This window comes from Ovis canadensis, chromosome 2 (genome assembly GCF_042477335.2).
Source record: "Ovis canadensis isolate MfBH-ARS-UI-01 breed Bighorn chromosome 2, ARS-UI_OviCan_v2, whole genome shotgun sequence".
Taxonomy (NCBI): Eukaryota; Metazoa; Chordata; class Mammalia; order Artiodactyla; family Bovidae; genus Ovis; species Ovis canadensis.
Window position 1 is genome coordinate 220,806,901 of NC_091246.1, and position 14,082 is coordinate 220,820,982.

The 14,082-nt window shown below is 35.8% G+C and overlaps 1 protein-coding gene across 2 annotated transcripts in view; it reads left to right on the forward strand.

The window, feature by feature from the left end:
* SPAG16 (sperm associated antigen 16) overlaps positions 1-14,082 on the forward strand; it is a 1,117,670-nt gene that overhangs the window by 159,346 nt on the left and 944,242 nt on the right. For both annotated transcript variants that reach the window (XM_070292279.1, XM_069578269.2), the window contains exon 10: positions 11,955-12,082. In XM_070292279.1, coding sequence (XP_070148380.1) covers positions 11,955-12,082 — 128 coding nt within the window. The remainder of the gene's footprint in view (positions 1-11,954; positions 12,083-14,082) is intronic.

Consider the following 14,082-nt stretch of genomic DNA (forward strand, 5'->3'; position numbering starts at 1 on the left):
TCACCAATGTTTCCCTTAAGATCTATTTGGTCTTAAGATAGTGATAAAGTTACATTTTTACATAGCATAGTGATTTATAACAAAGTACAGTGATCTATAACAAAAGAGAAGATTCATTAACTCAAAAGTCTAGTATTGCTAACATCAAAAAACTATATTTCCTTTTCTATATTCCAAATACATTGATTAAGATATTCCCAGGTGCCTAAGGATATGGAGGCCTGATGGCAGTCATTGACTCATCAATGAAAAAAGCCCTGTGCTAATACTCCAAACTCTCTGTGCTGTTTATGATTGAGAGGTTGTCACACAAGCTAGTCTGTCAGCAGAGAGGTTTGACCTGAGACATCCTTGTCACACCTAGGGCAGGGAATTAGCAGTTATTATTGGCAGGGCAAATGAAAAAACCCTGCACCAATATAATTCCTAATCAAGCCACTAATACTATATTAATGATCTTTTAACTTTTCAAAAGAGTCTGTATTTAGAAAGTTTTAAAACATCCCATGCCTCTCACAGTTGGGAGGCTGTAAACAATCACATGCAGCCGGACGAGCCTTATCAGGCAGGCCAGAGAACCTTCAGAGTTCATAAGTTGAAACACTCTTGTCACGCCCAGGAATTTTTATTAACTTGGAGCTGCAAGTTAACTCCTTCTCCGAGAGAAATGGTTATGGGGGAGAGCCCACTGTAAAGTACTCTGATTTTGGGGGTAGATGCTCGGGAACAGGGGGTTTCCTGAGGCTTGATCACACCTTTGCGTATGCCAAGCTTCCTTCCTCGTGACCTTTGCCATGGGCAGAGTTCCTCATGCTGGCTCCCAACACTTAATAGTCTCTGCTATATTAACCAGACTTGTTTTATTTGAACAGTCTTTTAAAATCTAAGGTTTTAGCTATATTATATCCAGTTGAGCCATGGTTTGAAAATACTAGTCACAAGTTTGAGGGCATTTAATATGTGTAGACTAGATTCTTTATATACATTGCTTTATTTGAAAAATTAAGAAAATACTATTCATGTGATAAAATAGTCAAACAGTAAAGAAAGGTATAATATTAAAAGTAATTAATTCTTTTCCCTTTGCTCTGATCTCTATTTGTTGTTATTCTTATTCTTTGCAACCATGTGGACTGTAGCATGCCAGGCTTCCCTGTCCTTTACCATCTCTGAAGTTTGTTCAAACTCATGTCCATTGAGTTGGTGATGCCAACCAGCCATTGCATCCTCTGTCGTCCTCTTCTCTTCCTGCCCTCAATCTTTCCCAGAATCAAGGTCTTTTCTAATTTACTACATCCATTGATGACAACTATTTTTTTTCTTTCTTTCTTTTTTTTTTTTTTTTTGCTAAAACAACACTTACTTATTAAGTCACAGTTCTGGAAGGCAGAAATCTGAAATCAAGGTGTCAGGGCTGGCTTTCTTCTGGAGGCCTTTAGAGGAGAATCCTTTCCTAGACTTTTCTAGCTGCAAACAGAGGCTACTTAGATTGCTTGGAACATGATCCCTTCCTTGAACTTCAAAGGACATCACTGTAGACTATGTTTCCATCATCCCATCCCATTTGCTGATCCTGAGCCTCCTGCCTGCTTCTTATTTTATTTTTAATTTTTTTCAATGTTTTATTGTTTTTTAATATAATTTTTTCCTTTTCTAAATTAAAATATAGTATATACAAGTGTTTCAGGTATACAGCAAACTGATTCAGATATGTTCTTTTTAAGACTTTTTCCATTATAGGTTATTACAAGATATTGGATATAGTTCCCTATACTATACAGTAGGTCTCTGTTGCAAATCTATTTTATACATAGAAGTATAAATCTGTTAATCCCAAATGCCCAATTTATTCCTCTTTCTGCTTTACCCTTTGGTAATTTTAAGTTTCTTTTTTGTGTCTGTGAGTTTATTTCTATTTTGTAAATAAATTCATTTGTATTATTTTTTTAAGATTCCATGTATAAATGTCATCATCTGATATTTGTCTCATTTACTTCTGACTTAGGTCACTTAGTATGATGATCTCTAGATTTATCCTTATTGCTACAAATGGCATTATTTCATTCTTTTTTATGACTGAGTAATATTCCATTCCATGTATGTATATACCACATTTTCTTTATACATTTGCCCGTTGATGGAAATTTAGGTTACTCCCATGTCTTAGCAAGGAAATGTCAACTCACTCCAGTGTTCTTGCCTGGGAAATCCCATGGACAGAGGAGCCTGGTGGGCTACAGTTCACAGTGTCTCAAAGAGACAAACAATTTAGTGACTGAACAACAACAACAACAACCATAACTTAGCTTCCACGTCTTATAAATAGTGCTGCTGTGAATGTTCACAGCTATCGCCCCTTTTTAAATTTTTTAATATTTTTATTGAAATCTAGTTCATTTGTAATATTATATTGGTTTCAGGTACATAGCAGTGATTAAATATTTTTATATATTATACTCCATTTAGAGTTATAAAATATTGGCTATATTCCCTATACTGTATAATATATCTTTATAGCTTATTTATTTCATACTGTTGTTTATGTCTCTTAATCTTCAACCCTTTTCTTTCCCTTCTACCTTTTCCTCTCCCCACTGGTAACCACTAGTTTGTTCTGTATATGTGCATCTGTTTCTGTTTTACCTTATTCATCTATTTTTTAGATTCCACATATAAATGATAATAGAGTATATTTCTTTACCTATCTGACTTATTTCACTAAGTATAACAACATCTGGGTTCATCTGTGTTGTTTCAAATATGTCATTCATTTTTATGGAAATACTTCATTCTTCTTTATGACCAAGCAATATTCCATTGTTAATCACTCAGTTGTTTATGATTAACTTTTTGTGATCCCATGGACTGTTGCCCGCCAGGTTCCTCAGTCCATGAAACTCTCCAGGTAAGAATATTAGCAGTAGGATTGCATTCAGTTCTCCAGGGTATCTTCCCAAACCAGGGATTGAACCCAGGTTTCTTGCATTGCAGATAGATTCTTTACCATTTGAGCCACCAGGGAAGCCTATTACATATTTTTTATTCACTCATCTGTTGCTGGGCACTTAAGTTGTTTTCATATCTTGACTATCGTAAATAATGTTATTATAAACATGGGAGTGCAGGTATCTTTTTAAAATATTTTTGTTTTCATGAAGTATACACCCCATAGTAGAAATTCTAGATCATATGGTTGTTCTATTTTCAATTTTTCAAGGAACCTCCCCAAAATGTTTTCCATAGTGACTATGGAAATTTAGATTCCCACCCAGCATGCAGGGACAGTTGTGGGGAAACTGACCACTGGGCAGTTTCAGTCTGCTTCCTTTACCTTGTTTTGAGGCTGAACAAGCATGTGTGCACTCTTCACAAGCAGAGTCTAACTTTCTTACAGCTCCATTGTCAGTCCCACTGGTTTTCAAACCAGCTAAGTGTATCTTGGTGTCATACACCCAAGATGGGGATTCAACTGCACACCCCCAAGAAGGGTTGTCGAGCCCGTGTAGTCCCACTCCTCTTCTGTGTCCCCTCCTAGGGGCTCAGTGCCAGTCTAATTGCTTTTCTTCCCTTTCTGCCTGCCTACTTGTGGGTCTTCTTCTAGTCTCTGTTTTCAGTAAGAATTCCCATGTTGTTGAATTTTGGATGTGTTCCTGTGGGTTGAAGACAATGGCAAGCCACTGCAATACTCTTGCCTGGAGAATCCCATGGACAGAGGAGCCTGGTGGGCTGCAGTACATGGGGTTGCTAAGATTTGGACATGACTGAGTGACTTCACTTTCACTTTTCACTTTCATGCATTGGAGAAGGAAATGGCAACCCACTCCAATATTCTTGCCTAGACAATCCCATGGATGGAGGAGCCTGGTGGGCTGCTGTCCATAGGGTCGCATGGAGTCGGACACGACTGAAGCGACTTAACATGCATGCATGCATGGGGGTTGGTGAGCTCCACATTTTCCTGCTCTTTCATCTTGATCACCTCCTCGTGACCACTGTTAAGATTCTTGCTCTCTCTCGCTAAAAAATGTATCATAATACATTAGCCCTTACTTGTGTAGATCCTTTGTTTATTTTATAAAAATGAAATGATTTTAATATGCCATTCTATACATTTTTAAGTTAGTAATATAGAGTTAATTTAACATAAATACATATACATTTAGAGTGATATTCAAAGTGTTTGACAAGTCAACATTAGAGCATGAGATCTGACCAATCAGAATAGACGCTAGATGTTGGATGAGAGAGTGGTCCTGGGCCCCAGGTATGGCAAAAATCTCCATAATTAGGGCAATATTATAAATAAATTGGGTCAGGGGATGTACCCAAAGAAGGAGATAAAGTGTGGTTGTAAGAGGAATATAGAGTATATGCTTTGGATAGCAGCTATTTTCCAAGTAGTACAAATGTTTTCCAGTATTTTAACAACTGGGCCCTAGGGTTATAACAGTACTGGATGTACTTCAGTCTATTTAAAGATGATATAGCAGAATAGTACCATAATTGTTACAATAAATCAAGGTATTGATGCACAATTAAGTTGTCCTTAATAACTAAAATTGTAAGAAGTGCAGCATATTACAAAATAAAAGCAAACCACAAAAACAAAAAAACACAAATGAAAAAGAAAGCTTGTGTATATAATTTGGTGAAACATTGAGAGATTATCTGTAAGACAAATTCCTAGCTGTGGAATTGCCAAGTCAGTTTTTATTTTAGTTGATATTTCTTTGAAAATGTCGAGTCAGTTTATAGTCATCCCAAGTGAAGAAATGTTTTCCATATCTTATCCAACAGTTTGCATTATTACATTAAAAACATATCTTTATTCAATTTGATAATTGAAAGATTAAAGAAATATTCCATTCTTGCTTAGTCATCATTTTGTAATAGTTGAAAACTTGTTAGATTTGGAGACATTTAGACGTAGACCATTATATCTACTACTGTGGGCAAGAATGAAATGGAGTAGCCATAATAGTCAACAAAAGATTCCAAAATGCAGTACTTGGATGCAATCTCAAAAATGGCAGAATGATCTCTGTTCGTGTCCAAGGCTAACCATTCAATATCACAGTTATCCCAGTCTATGCCTCGACCAGTAATGCTGAAGGAGCTGCAGTTGAACAGTTCTATGAAGACCTACAAGACCTTCTAGAACTAACACCCAAAAAAGATATCCTTTTCATTATAGGGGACTGGAATGCAAAAGTAAGGAGTCAAGAAATACTTGGAGTAATGGGCAAATTTAGCCTTAGAGTGCAGAATGAAGCAGGGCAAAGGCTAACTAATAGAGTTTTGCCAAAAGAACACACTGGTCATAGAAAACACCTGCTTCCAACAACCAAGAGAAAACTCTACACATGGACATCACAGGATGGTCAATACTGAAATCAGATTGATTATATTCTTTGCAGCCAAAGATGCAGAAGCTCTATATAGTCAACAAAGATAAGACTGGAAGCTGACTGTGGCTCAGATCATGAACTCCTTATGGTAAAATTCAGACTTTTAAATAGAAGAAAGTATGGAAAACCACTAACCTAAATCAAATCTCTTATGATTATACAGTGGAAGTGAAAAATAGATTCAAGGGATTAGATCTGATAGAGTGCCTGATGAACTATGGATGGAGGTCTGTGACCTTGTATAGGAGGCAGTGATCAAGATCATTCCCATGAAAAAGAAATGCAAAAAGGCAAAATGGTTATCTGAGGAGGACTTACAAATAGCTATGAAAAGAAGAGAAGCTAAAGGCAAAGGAGAAAAGGAAAGATACACTCATTAGAATGCAGAGTTCCAAAGAATAGCAAGGAGAGATAAGAAAGCCTTCCTCAGTGATCAATGCAAAGAAATAGAGGAAAACAATAGAATGGGAAAGACTAAAGACCTCTTCAAGAAAATTAGAGATACCAAGAGAAATTTTCATGCAAAGATGGGCTCAATAAAGGACAGAAATGGTATGGACCTAACAGAAGCAGAAGATATTAAGAGGAGGTGGCAAGAATACACAGAAGAACTGTATGAAAAAGATCTTCATGAACCAGATAATCACGATGGCGTGATCACTCACCTGAGCCAGACATCCTGGAATGTAAAGTCAAGTGGGCCTTAGGAAGCATCACTACGAACAAAGCTAGTGGAGGTGATGAAATTCCAGTTGAGCTATTTCAAATCCTGAAAGATGATGCTGTGAAAGTGCTGCACTCAATATGCCAGCAAATTTGAAAAACTCAGCAGTAGCCACAGGACTGAAAAAGTTCAGATGCCAAAGAATGCTCAAACTACCACACAATTACACTCATCTCACATGCTCACAAAGTAATGCTCAAAATTCTCTAAGCCAGGCTTCAATGGTACATGAATCATGAACTTCCAGATGTTCAAGCTGGATTTAGAAAAGGCAGAGGAACTAGATATCAAATTGCCAACATCCACTGGATCATCAAAGAAGCAAGAGAGATCCAGAAAATTATCTACTTCTGCTTTATTGACTATGCCAAAGCCTTTGACTGTGTGGATCAAACAAAGTGTGGAGAATTCTTCAAGATACAGGAATACCAGACCACCTGACATGCCTCCTGAGAAATCTGTATGCAGGTCAAGAAGCAACAGTTAGAACTGGACATGGAAAAACAGACTGGTTCCAAATTGGGAAAGGAGCACGTCAAGGCTGTATATTTTCACACTGCTTATATAACTTATATGCAGAGTACATCATGAAAAATGCTTGGCTGGATGAAGCACAAGCTTGAATTAAGATTGTCAGTAGAAACATCAATAACCTCAGATATGCAGATGACACTACCCTTATGGTAGAATGTGAAGAAGAACTAAAGAGCCTCTTGATGAAAGTAAAAGAGAAGAGTGAAAAATTTGGCTTAAAGCTCAACATTCAGAAAACTAAGATCATGGCATCTCGTTCCGTCACTTCATGGCAAATAGACGGGGAAGCAATGGAAACAGTGACAGTCTTTATTTTGGGGGGCTTCAGAATCACTGCAGATGGTGACTGCAGCCATGAAATTAAAAGATGCTTGCTGCTTGGAAGAAAAGTTATAGCCAACCTAGACAGCATATTCAAAAGCAGAGACATTTCTTTGCCAACAAAGGTCCGTCTAGTCAAGACTATCATTTTTCCAGTTGTCATGTATGGATGTGAGAGTTGGACTATAAAGAAAACTGAGCACCAAAGAATTGATGCTTTTGAACTGTGGTTTTGGAGAAGACTCTTGAGAGTTCCTTGGACAGCAAGGAGATCCAACTAGTCCATCCTAAAGGAAATCAGTCCTGAATATTCATTGGAAGGACTGATGCTGAAGCTGAAACTCCAATACTTTTGTCACCTGATGCAAAGAGCTGATGCATTTGAAGACCCTGATGCTGGGAAAGATTGAAGACAGGAGGAAAGGGGACAACAGAGGATGAGATGGTTGGATGGCATCACTGACTCTCTGGACGTGAGTTTGATCAAGCTCCAGGAGTTGGTGATGGACAGGGAATCCTGGAGTGCTGCAGTCCATGGGGTTGCAGAGACAGACACAACTGAGTGACTCAACTGAACTGAGTTAGACTGGTTGCTTGTATTTGGATTAATTACTATGAGTTTGTCTTCTCAGGTGTAAAATGGAGACATTATAAATGTCAAAACAATATTGTCTGGTTTTTTATTCCAGATTAATTTTAGAACAATTTACTAGGGCTCCTCAAAATTCACAGTAAAGTCTTTATTTGAAATGTATTAAATATTTAAATCAAACTTCTCAAGAACTTTGTCAATAGACTTCCTGAGTCTGTGGGATATCTATATTAAATCAATCCCTGTTTTATATCTCTGAATAAAGTATGTTTTTCTTGAGATTTACTGAGTTTCATATTAGTATTCTACGAGATGTGTGTTTTATTGTTGCTAGATTTAATGAAATGTTTTTCTTTTATATCTTCTGTTCATTAATTGCATATATGAACATTATTACTTTATAACTGTAGTACATTTATAGTAATATGATCTCTTTATAGTTCCCTTTTCCCATTTAGCTTTATATGTATTACCTATATCTCTAATGTCTATCAGTGTAAATCACAATATATGCAATATGATAACTTTATCTACTTCATTCCTATAGTTTTATTGCATATTTCTTCACCTTAATATCATCTACATATTTCTACTCTAGCTGTCCTTTTCATTTATACTGTTCCTTCTTGAGACTGAGTCCTTGCAAGGGAAGGAGTGTATTCTACTTATATTTGTGGTCTGGTAAAATTAAACTAATGCCTGACATGAAGTAAACACTCAAATGTTTTAAGTGAATGCCTGAGTGAATAATTTTGAGCTTCAGATTCAAGATTGCTGTGGATTATTGTCATGAATGTTAGCTCAATGGAAAGCATTAAACAAGACCGAGAAGCAGACAGAAGTTAAATGGCATAGATACAGAGCCTTGGTACCCAAGAGACTCATGTGGAAGGAGGCCAAATAGATAATTGACTTTCCAATCAGGATAGATACAGGGGATACCTAACTGGTATGTCACTGAAACGGAGAGAAAGTTACCCATCTGGTCTTTCATCCTGTGAATATAAGCAGCAAGGCTGTGTTAATCCCAACTGGCTGGTCAGTGAAGCAAGAGAACTCCATTTATTATTGATCCCGGGACAAAGAGAGATAGCCAGCAGTTAACCAGATATGAGACTGAATTCTGACAGGTTGGATCATAGTAAACTATTCTGTAATCAGCATACCAGAAGAAATTAAACCTGGGCTTTGATTAAGAGAAAGTATTTTATAATAAATAAGTAAAGTATGAAATAACTCTACAAATTTACTCACCAGTTGAGATTAACATGTGCCACTAATTGCAGCAATAATAAAAATAAACACAGAAATAGCTAATGTTTATTAAGGATTTATTAGATGCCAAGCATGTGATTGATGCTCCACAGAGATTAACTCACTTAATCCTCAAGTCAGTGAATTCAGTGTGATTTTGGTTGTATTTTACATGTGGGAAAATACAGCTTAGGAAGCTTGGTGAGTAGCTTGACTAAATTCACATGCTAGTATGTGGTGAAACTGATTTGTGAGGAAAAGTGACAATTATCAATCACTACTCTTTTTCACATGGAGAGCTTTAACATAAATAACAATGTCAGAGCCTCACTTTCAGGCATTATTACTTAATTGGCCTGGAGTAGGTTTTGGTGATATTGGTATTTTTTAAAAAGCTACATGGTGATTTCAACATGTACTGAGCTGAGAACCATTGACCTATCAAGGCCCATTACTGAGAGTTTAGCTTTGCCCTCCAGTTGTACCTTGCCAATACATAGGAAGGACAATAGTCATATAATTTCAAATAGTTTTTTAAGATTTATTTTCATTCTTCTACCCTCCATGCATTGTCCTTATTTATGTATCCTGCGCTTACCTCTCTGATCCTGCCTGCTAATTGATTGCCTCCTGCCTGCTATTGACTCCTGGAATGTTTCAGTATACAGCCTGGGTGATAAAGTACCTTATGTTTTGCCTCTGATGCTGCTGCTGCTGCTAAAGTTGCTTCAGTCATGTCTGACTCTGTGCAACCCCATAGACGGTAGTCCACCAGGCTTCTCTGTCCATGGGATTCTCCATATCTTTATTGAGATAGGATTGCTATTATTATGCCTTCACTGCTCTTGTAAATCTTTCCCTCTAGTCTTCTCAGTTTTATCAAACAGGTTGTAGTTGATTAGGTTTTATCAAAATTAGTTGATTAGGTTTCTTAAATGTCTCATTGTATTAGTTTTACTAATGATTGATTTAACAGTGCTTATACAAATTGCTGTAGATAATGTTTCTGGTTCTAGATATTTCCATGTAGTCAAAAAATTACACTAAGACCAGATTCCCACCACCTTTCTGTATTTTCCAACGTAATAATTTGCCCTTCCTCCATTTCTAACACAGGCAATATTATTAAAATGAAGTACTATCACAACAATAGGGAAATGGGCAGAAGGCATATACACACACCTGAGGAAAAATGAAGTACAAAAAGAAATATAAAAATAGTCAATCTAATTGGTGAAATGCCAATGAAATAGTTTTATATATGAATTAGCAACATTTTTTTTCAGATTTTCTATCTTATAATTTGTATATTTATTATTTTATTGTTCATGGTGTCATCATGATTGAATGCAGTCTCCACAAGGGAGGCAATTTTGTCTGTTTTGGTCAGTGATATATTGTAAGATCTGAAGCCAATGCCTGTCCTTACATAGACAATAATAAATATTTCTCAAAGAAATAAATACTTGTGTGAGTGGGTCCATAACAAAGATGTGTGGTGTGTTGTATATATTATTATAAAACTGGCAGGTATATGAATTCATGTCATAATTCTAAAGAGAAATCTGTGAAAGGGTATCATGTTTTTTTAAAAAATATATATTTTCTTTGGATGATTATTTACTTACACTTCTAAACTGTGCTTTAAGGATGCAATCAGTAAAGTGGAGATTTATAGATAGAAAACCATGTTCATAGCATTGATAATCATATGGGAAACAAATATAGCTTATTTTAAGTAAAATGTGTTTGCGTTCCTTCAAAATAGACTACTGTGAAAATGCAGTAATGTTAAATGAAAGATGGAGGGTGGATAGTAGAGGATGGTTCCAATTTTGTAAAAACTGAGATACAGAGACAGACAAGTTGGTAAACCAAAGTGATAACACTAATCATTATCACTCAGATTCTCAGAGCTATGAGGGAATCTAATAGTAATTAATCTCGTAGTAAAAAAAGGTTTAATTTTTTTCTTTGTAGTATTATAAAAAATGTATTAATATATTGCTTTTGTGATCAAAAAGATACTTCATTTATTAAAATTGTCTTTGTAATTTTCCAAACTCTGAGGATATATTAAATAATCTGTTACAATGTAACCTTCACAGGACAAGTCTTTTTATCTGCTTTATTCATTAGTGGATTCCCCATACCTAGAATAATGTTTGGGATAAAATAGTACTCCAAAATACCTTTTGAATAAATCAATGAATGTGCAAACAACTAATGTGTCTCCCTCTTTTAAAGGCAGTTTCAAAGTGTTAAGGACCCTTTTTCTATAGAGTTGAACAATTGATCATCCATCTGATGGCTCAGTTTGTAAAAAGTCTGCCTGCAGTGCAGAGACCCAGGTTCAGTTCCTGGGTCAGAAAGATCCCCTGGAGAAGGAAATGGCAACCCACTCCAGTATTCTTTTTTGGAGAATTCCATGGACAGAGGAGCCTGTGGGCTATAGTCCATGCGGTCACAAAGAGTCGGACGTGACTGAATGACTAACACTTCACTTTCAAGTGCTCTTCATAGGGTGTCTTCCTTCTACTGAGGAGAGACTGCTTTCTCAGGGGCTGAAAATTATCTTTTACATCATTTTGGAGGGAAATGACCAATACATGGCAGATGTGGATTCTATGTATGTGAAATTTAAAATGATTATGACAGAAATCTTTTATCTTTAGTAAGTAAATTATCCCAGTATCCTCAGATGTAAAGAAAACCATAATTGTTAGTGAATGTTGTTATTTTGTTATCCAATTAAGATATGTTCAGTTCCCCATCTATAGAGAACAAAAGGAATATAAAAATAATACTGTTGGGGATGGAAACTTATTGAAAAAGGACAATAGACCAATAATATATAAGAAATGCTATATTGTGTTTCATTGTAATTCAGTAAAGGGATGTTTGCAAGGAATTTTTACCATGTAGCATGCAGTTTATAGTTATACAATTAGATATATGCCTTATTTAAAATTTTATATTTATTGCATATTTTCTCAAAACTAAAATCAAGAATGATGGATTTAATAGTAGCATTTTTAAAATAAAATATTAAATAAGACTGTATCAATGTGTACAAAGAGTTTCTATTTTACGCAGAGTTCTTGCTTTATTTTTTCTCTAGGATTCAGAATTTCCTACACATATGCAACCAAATCCAAACCTGGATTTAGGCAAAGAGAATCTTTGTCCAGCAAAATTTGACTACAAGCTGAATAACATATTCAGACTTCACGAACTTCCAGTGAGCTGGTAGGATTCTTGATGTTTTATTAATACTTTTGAGGTTTTATTGTCATGTCTAAATTTTGATGCTTTTATAACTGTTTATGATCAAAGTGGTTTGCTCTTAGCCTGTATCTGAAATTACTGCGTGTAACACTGAAAGAATCTGCATAAAGCTGCTGCAAGAACCTCAATACTAATTGGTTGAGGCACTTGGTGGCAGTACAGCCTAAGTGCATGACTGTGCATATTTAATGTAGAGGTTGCAGTTCTTGGTTAAAATGAAGCACACGTTTTTTAAGAGACGTTTGTAGGATTTATTTTAAAAATAAGATCTCAGCAACTATGCATTTAATTTGATTGTTTTACTTAAAATTTTACCAGTGTACTTTTTTTCCTCATTAACACATTGTTTTATTTTCTTTTGAGGATCATAGTTTTGCAAACCATAATCACATCAGTGTGAAAGTGAAGCTTATTATTTGGTATTTATTAAAATGTACTATTTTATGAATCTGCATATTTACATTTATAGCAAATGTTTAAAATCTTGAATTTATGCTGCCCTTATTAAGAGTGTTTGAGAAAAATATTTCTGTGAAGAATCAGTAAACATACAGCCTATCATAGATTTCTATGGTAGATTAATTTCTTACTAAGTGGTCAGCTTTTGTAAATAACCACAGATATATCATTTTGATTACAGTTTAGGTAAGTAATATTGTTTTATTGCATTTGTTTATATAATCCCAAGTTTATTATTGACCTTTAAGAACTCTAGGATTTGTACAAAAATACTTGACAAACATGTTTGTTATAATAATTCCTGTTATGTTTGAAAGAAAATGAAATTGAAAGTGTTAGTCACTCAGTTGTGTCTGACTCTTTCAACCCCATGGACTGTAGCCCACCAGGCTCCTCTGTCCATGGGATTCTCCAGGCAAGAAGAGTAGAGTGGGTTGCCTTTCTTCTCCAGGGAATCTCCCCCACTCAGGGATGGAAGCTGGGTCTCCACATTGCAGGCAGACTCTTTACCAACTGAGCCACCAGGGAAGCCCCTGTTATGTTTAACGAGGACGAAAGTCTCAGAAGAGAGTGTTAACCAACTCTACTAACGTACACTTACCTGTGATGAGGTTTTCATTTGCTCTGGATGAATTTATGTGGAATTTACTTTCTAAGACCCAGTTGTTTGATTATTTGCATGTACCAAGAATACTGTCTATGGTATCCTGCTTATGAGCACAGTGGATATGATTTTATCTGCCATGATCAAAACCTGTAGGTTAATGAACTGAAAAAGTTTCGTTAGTAAAAAGAACTATAATAATGATACATTCGTTCCCTAAGTAGTCTATTTCAACTTAAAACAGTTCATCTGTACTCACATCCCAGTCTTTTGATGTAAGGTCCTGACTTTTTCTTTGATTAAGTGACTGTTGATTGGAATTCTACATCATATTTCTTACCAATAACGCATCACTAACAAGTTCAATTTTGTAATTTCCGTAATCTAAAACAAGAGCTTGAGACACTCAGATGATCTCCTCGCTTTTCCACAGCATTAATTTAATTTTCATTGATAGCAGTTCTGCTTATCACACTCATATTTCATCATCTTGATTAATTTTTAATTATTTCACAGTAGCAAACACAACAGGGTTTTGAAGGGTGAGTAACAAACTCCTTTGATGCTTTGTGATCCTGGACCTCAGCTGGTAGGAACAGCCTGTGCTAGTCTGCTGGTGCACAGTCTGGGATCTCTGAACGGTCTAGATACTGTAAGCACAGCCTACAGTGACCAATGATTATGTGAAGATTAAGAGAGAAGCTTTCACTAAATGAAAATAAGGAAAAGAAAACATGGGAAACATTTGACTCTTGGTCAAAGACAAAATCTAGATTTCAGCTGAATATATTTGCAGCCTTTGGAAAGACAGCTGCCCTGATAACTACTACTGCAACCCAGGGAATAATTTCTCTGTCATAATCTTCACTAGTTAGCCCATTAGGAGAAAATATTCTAG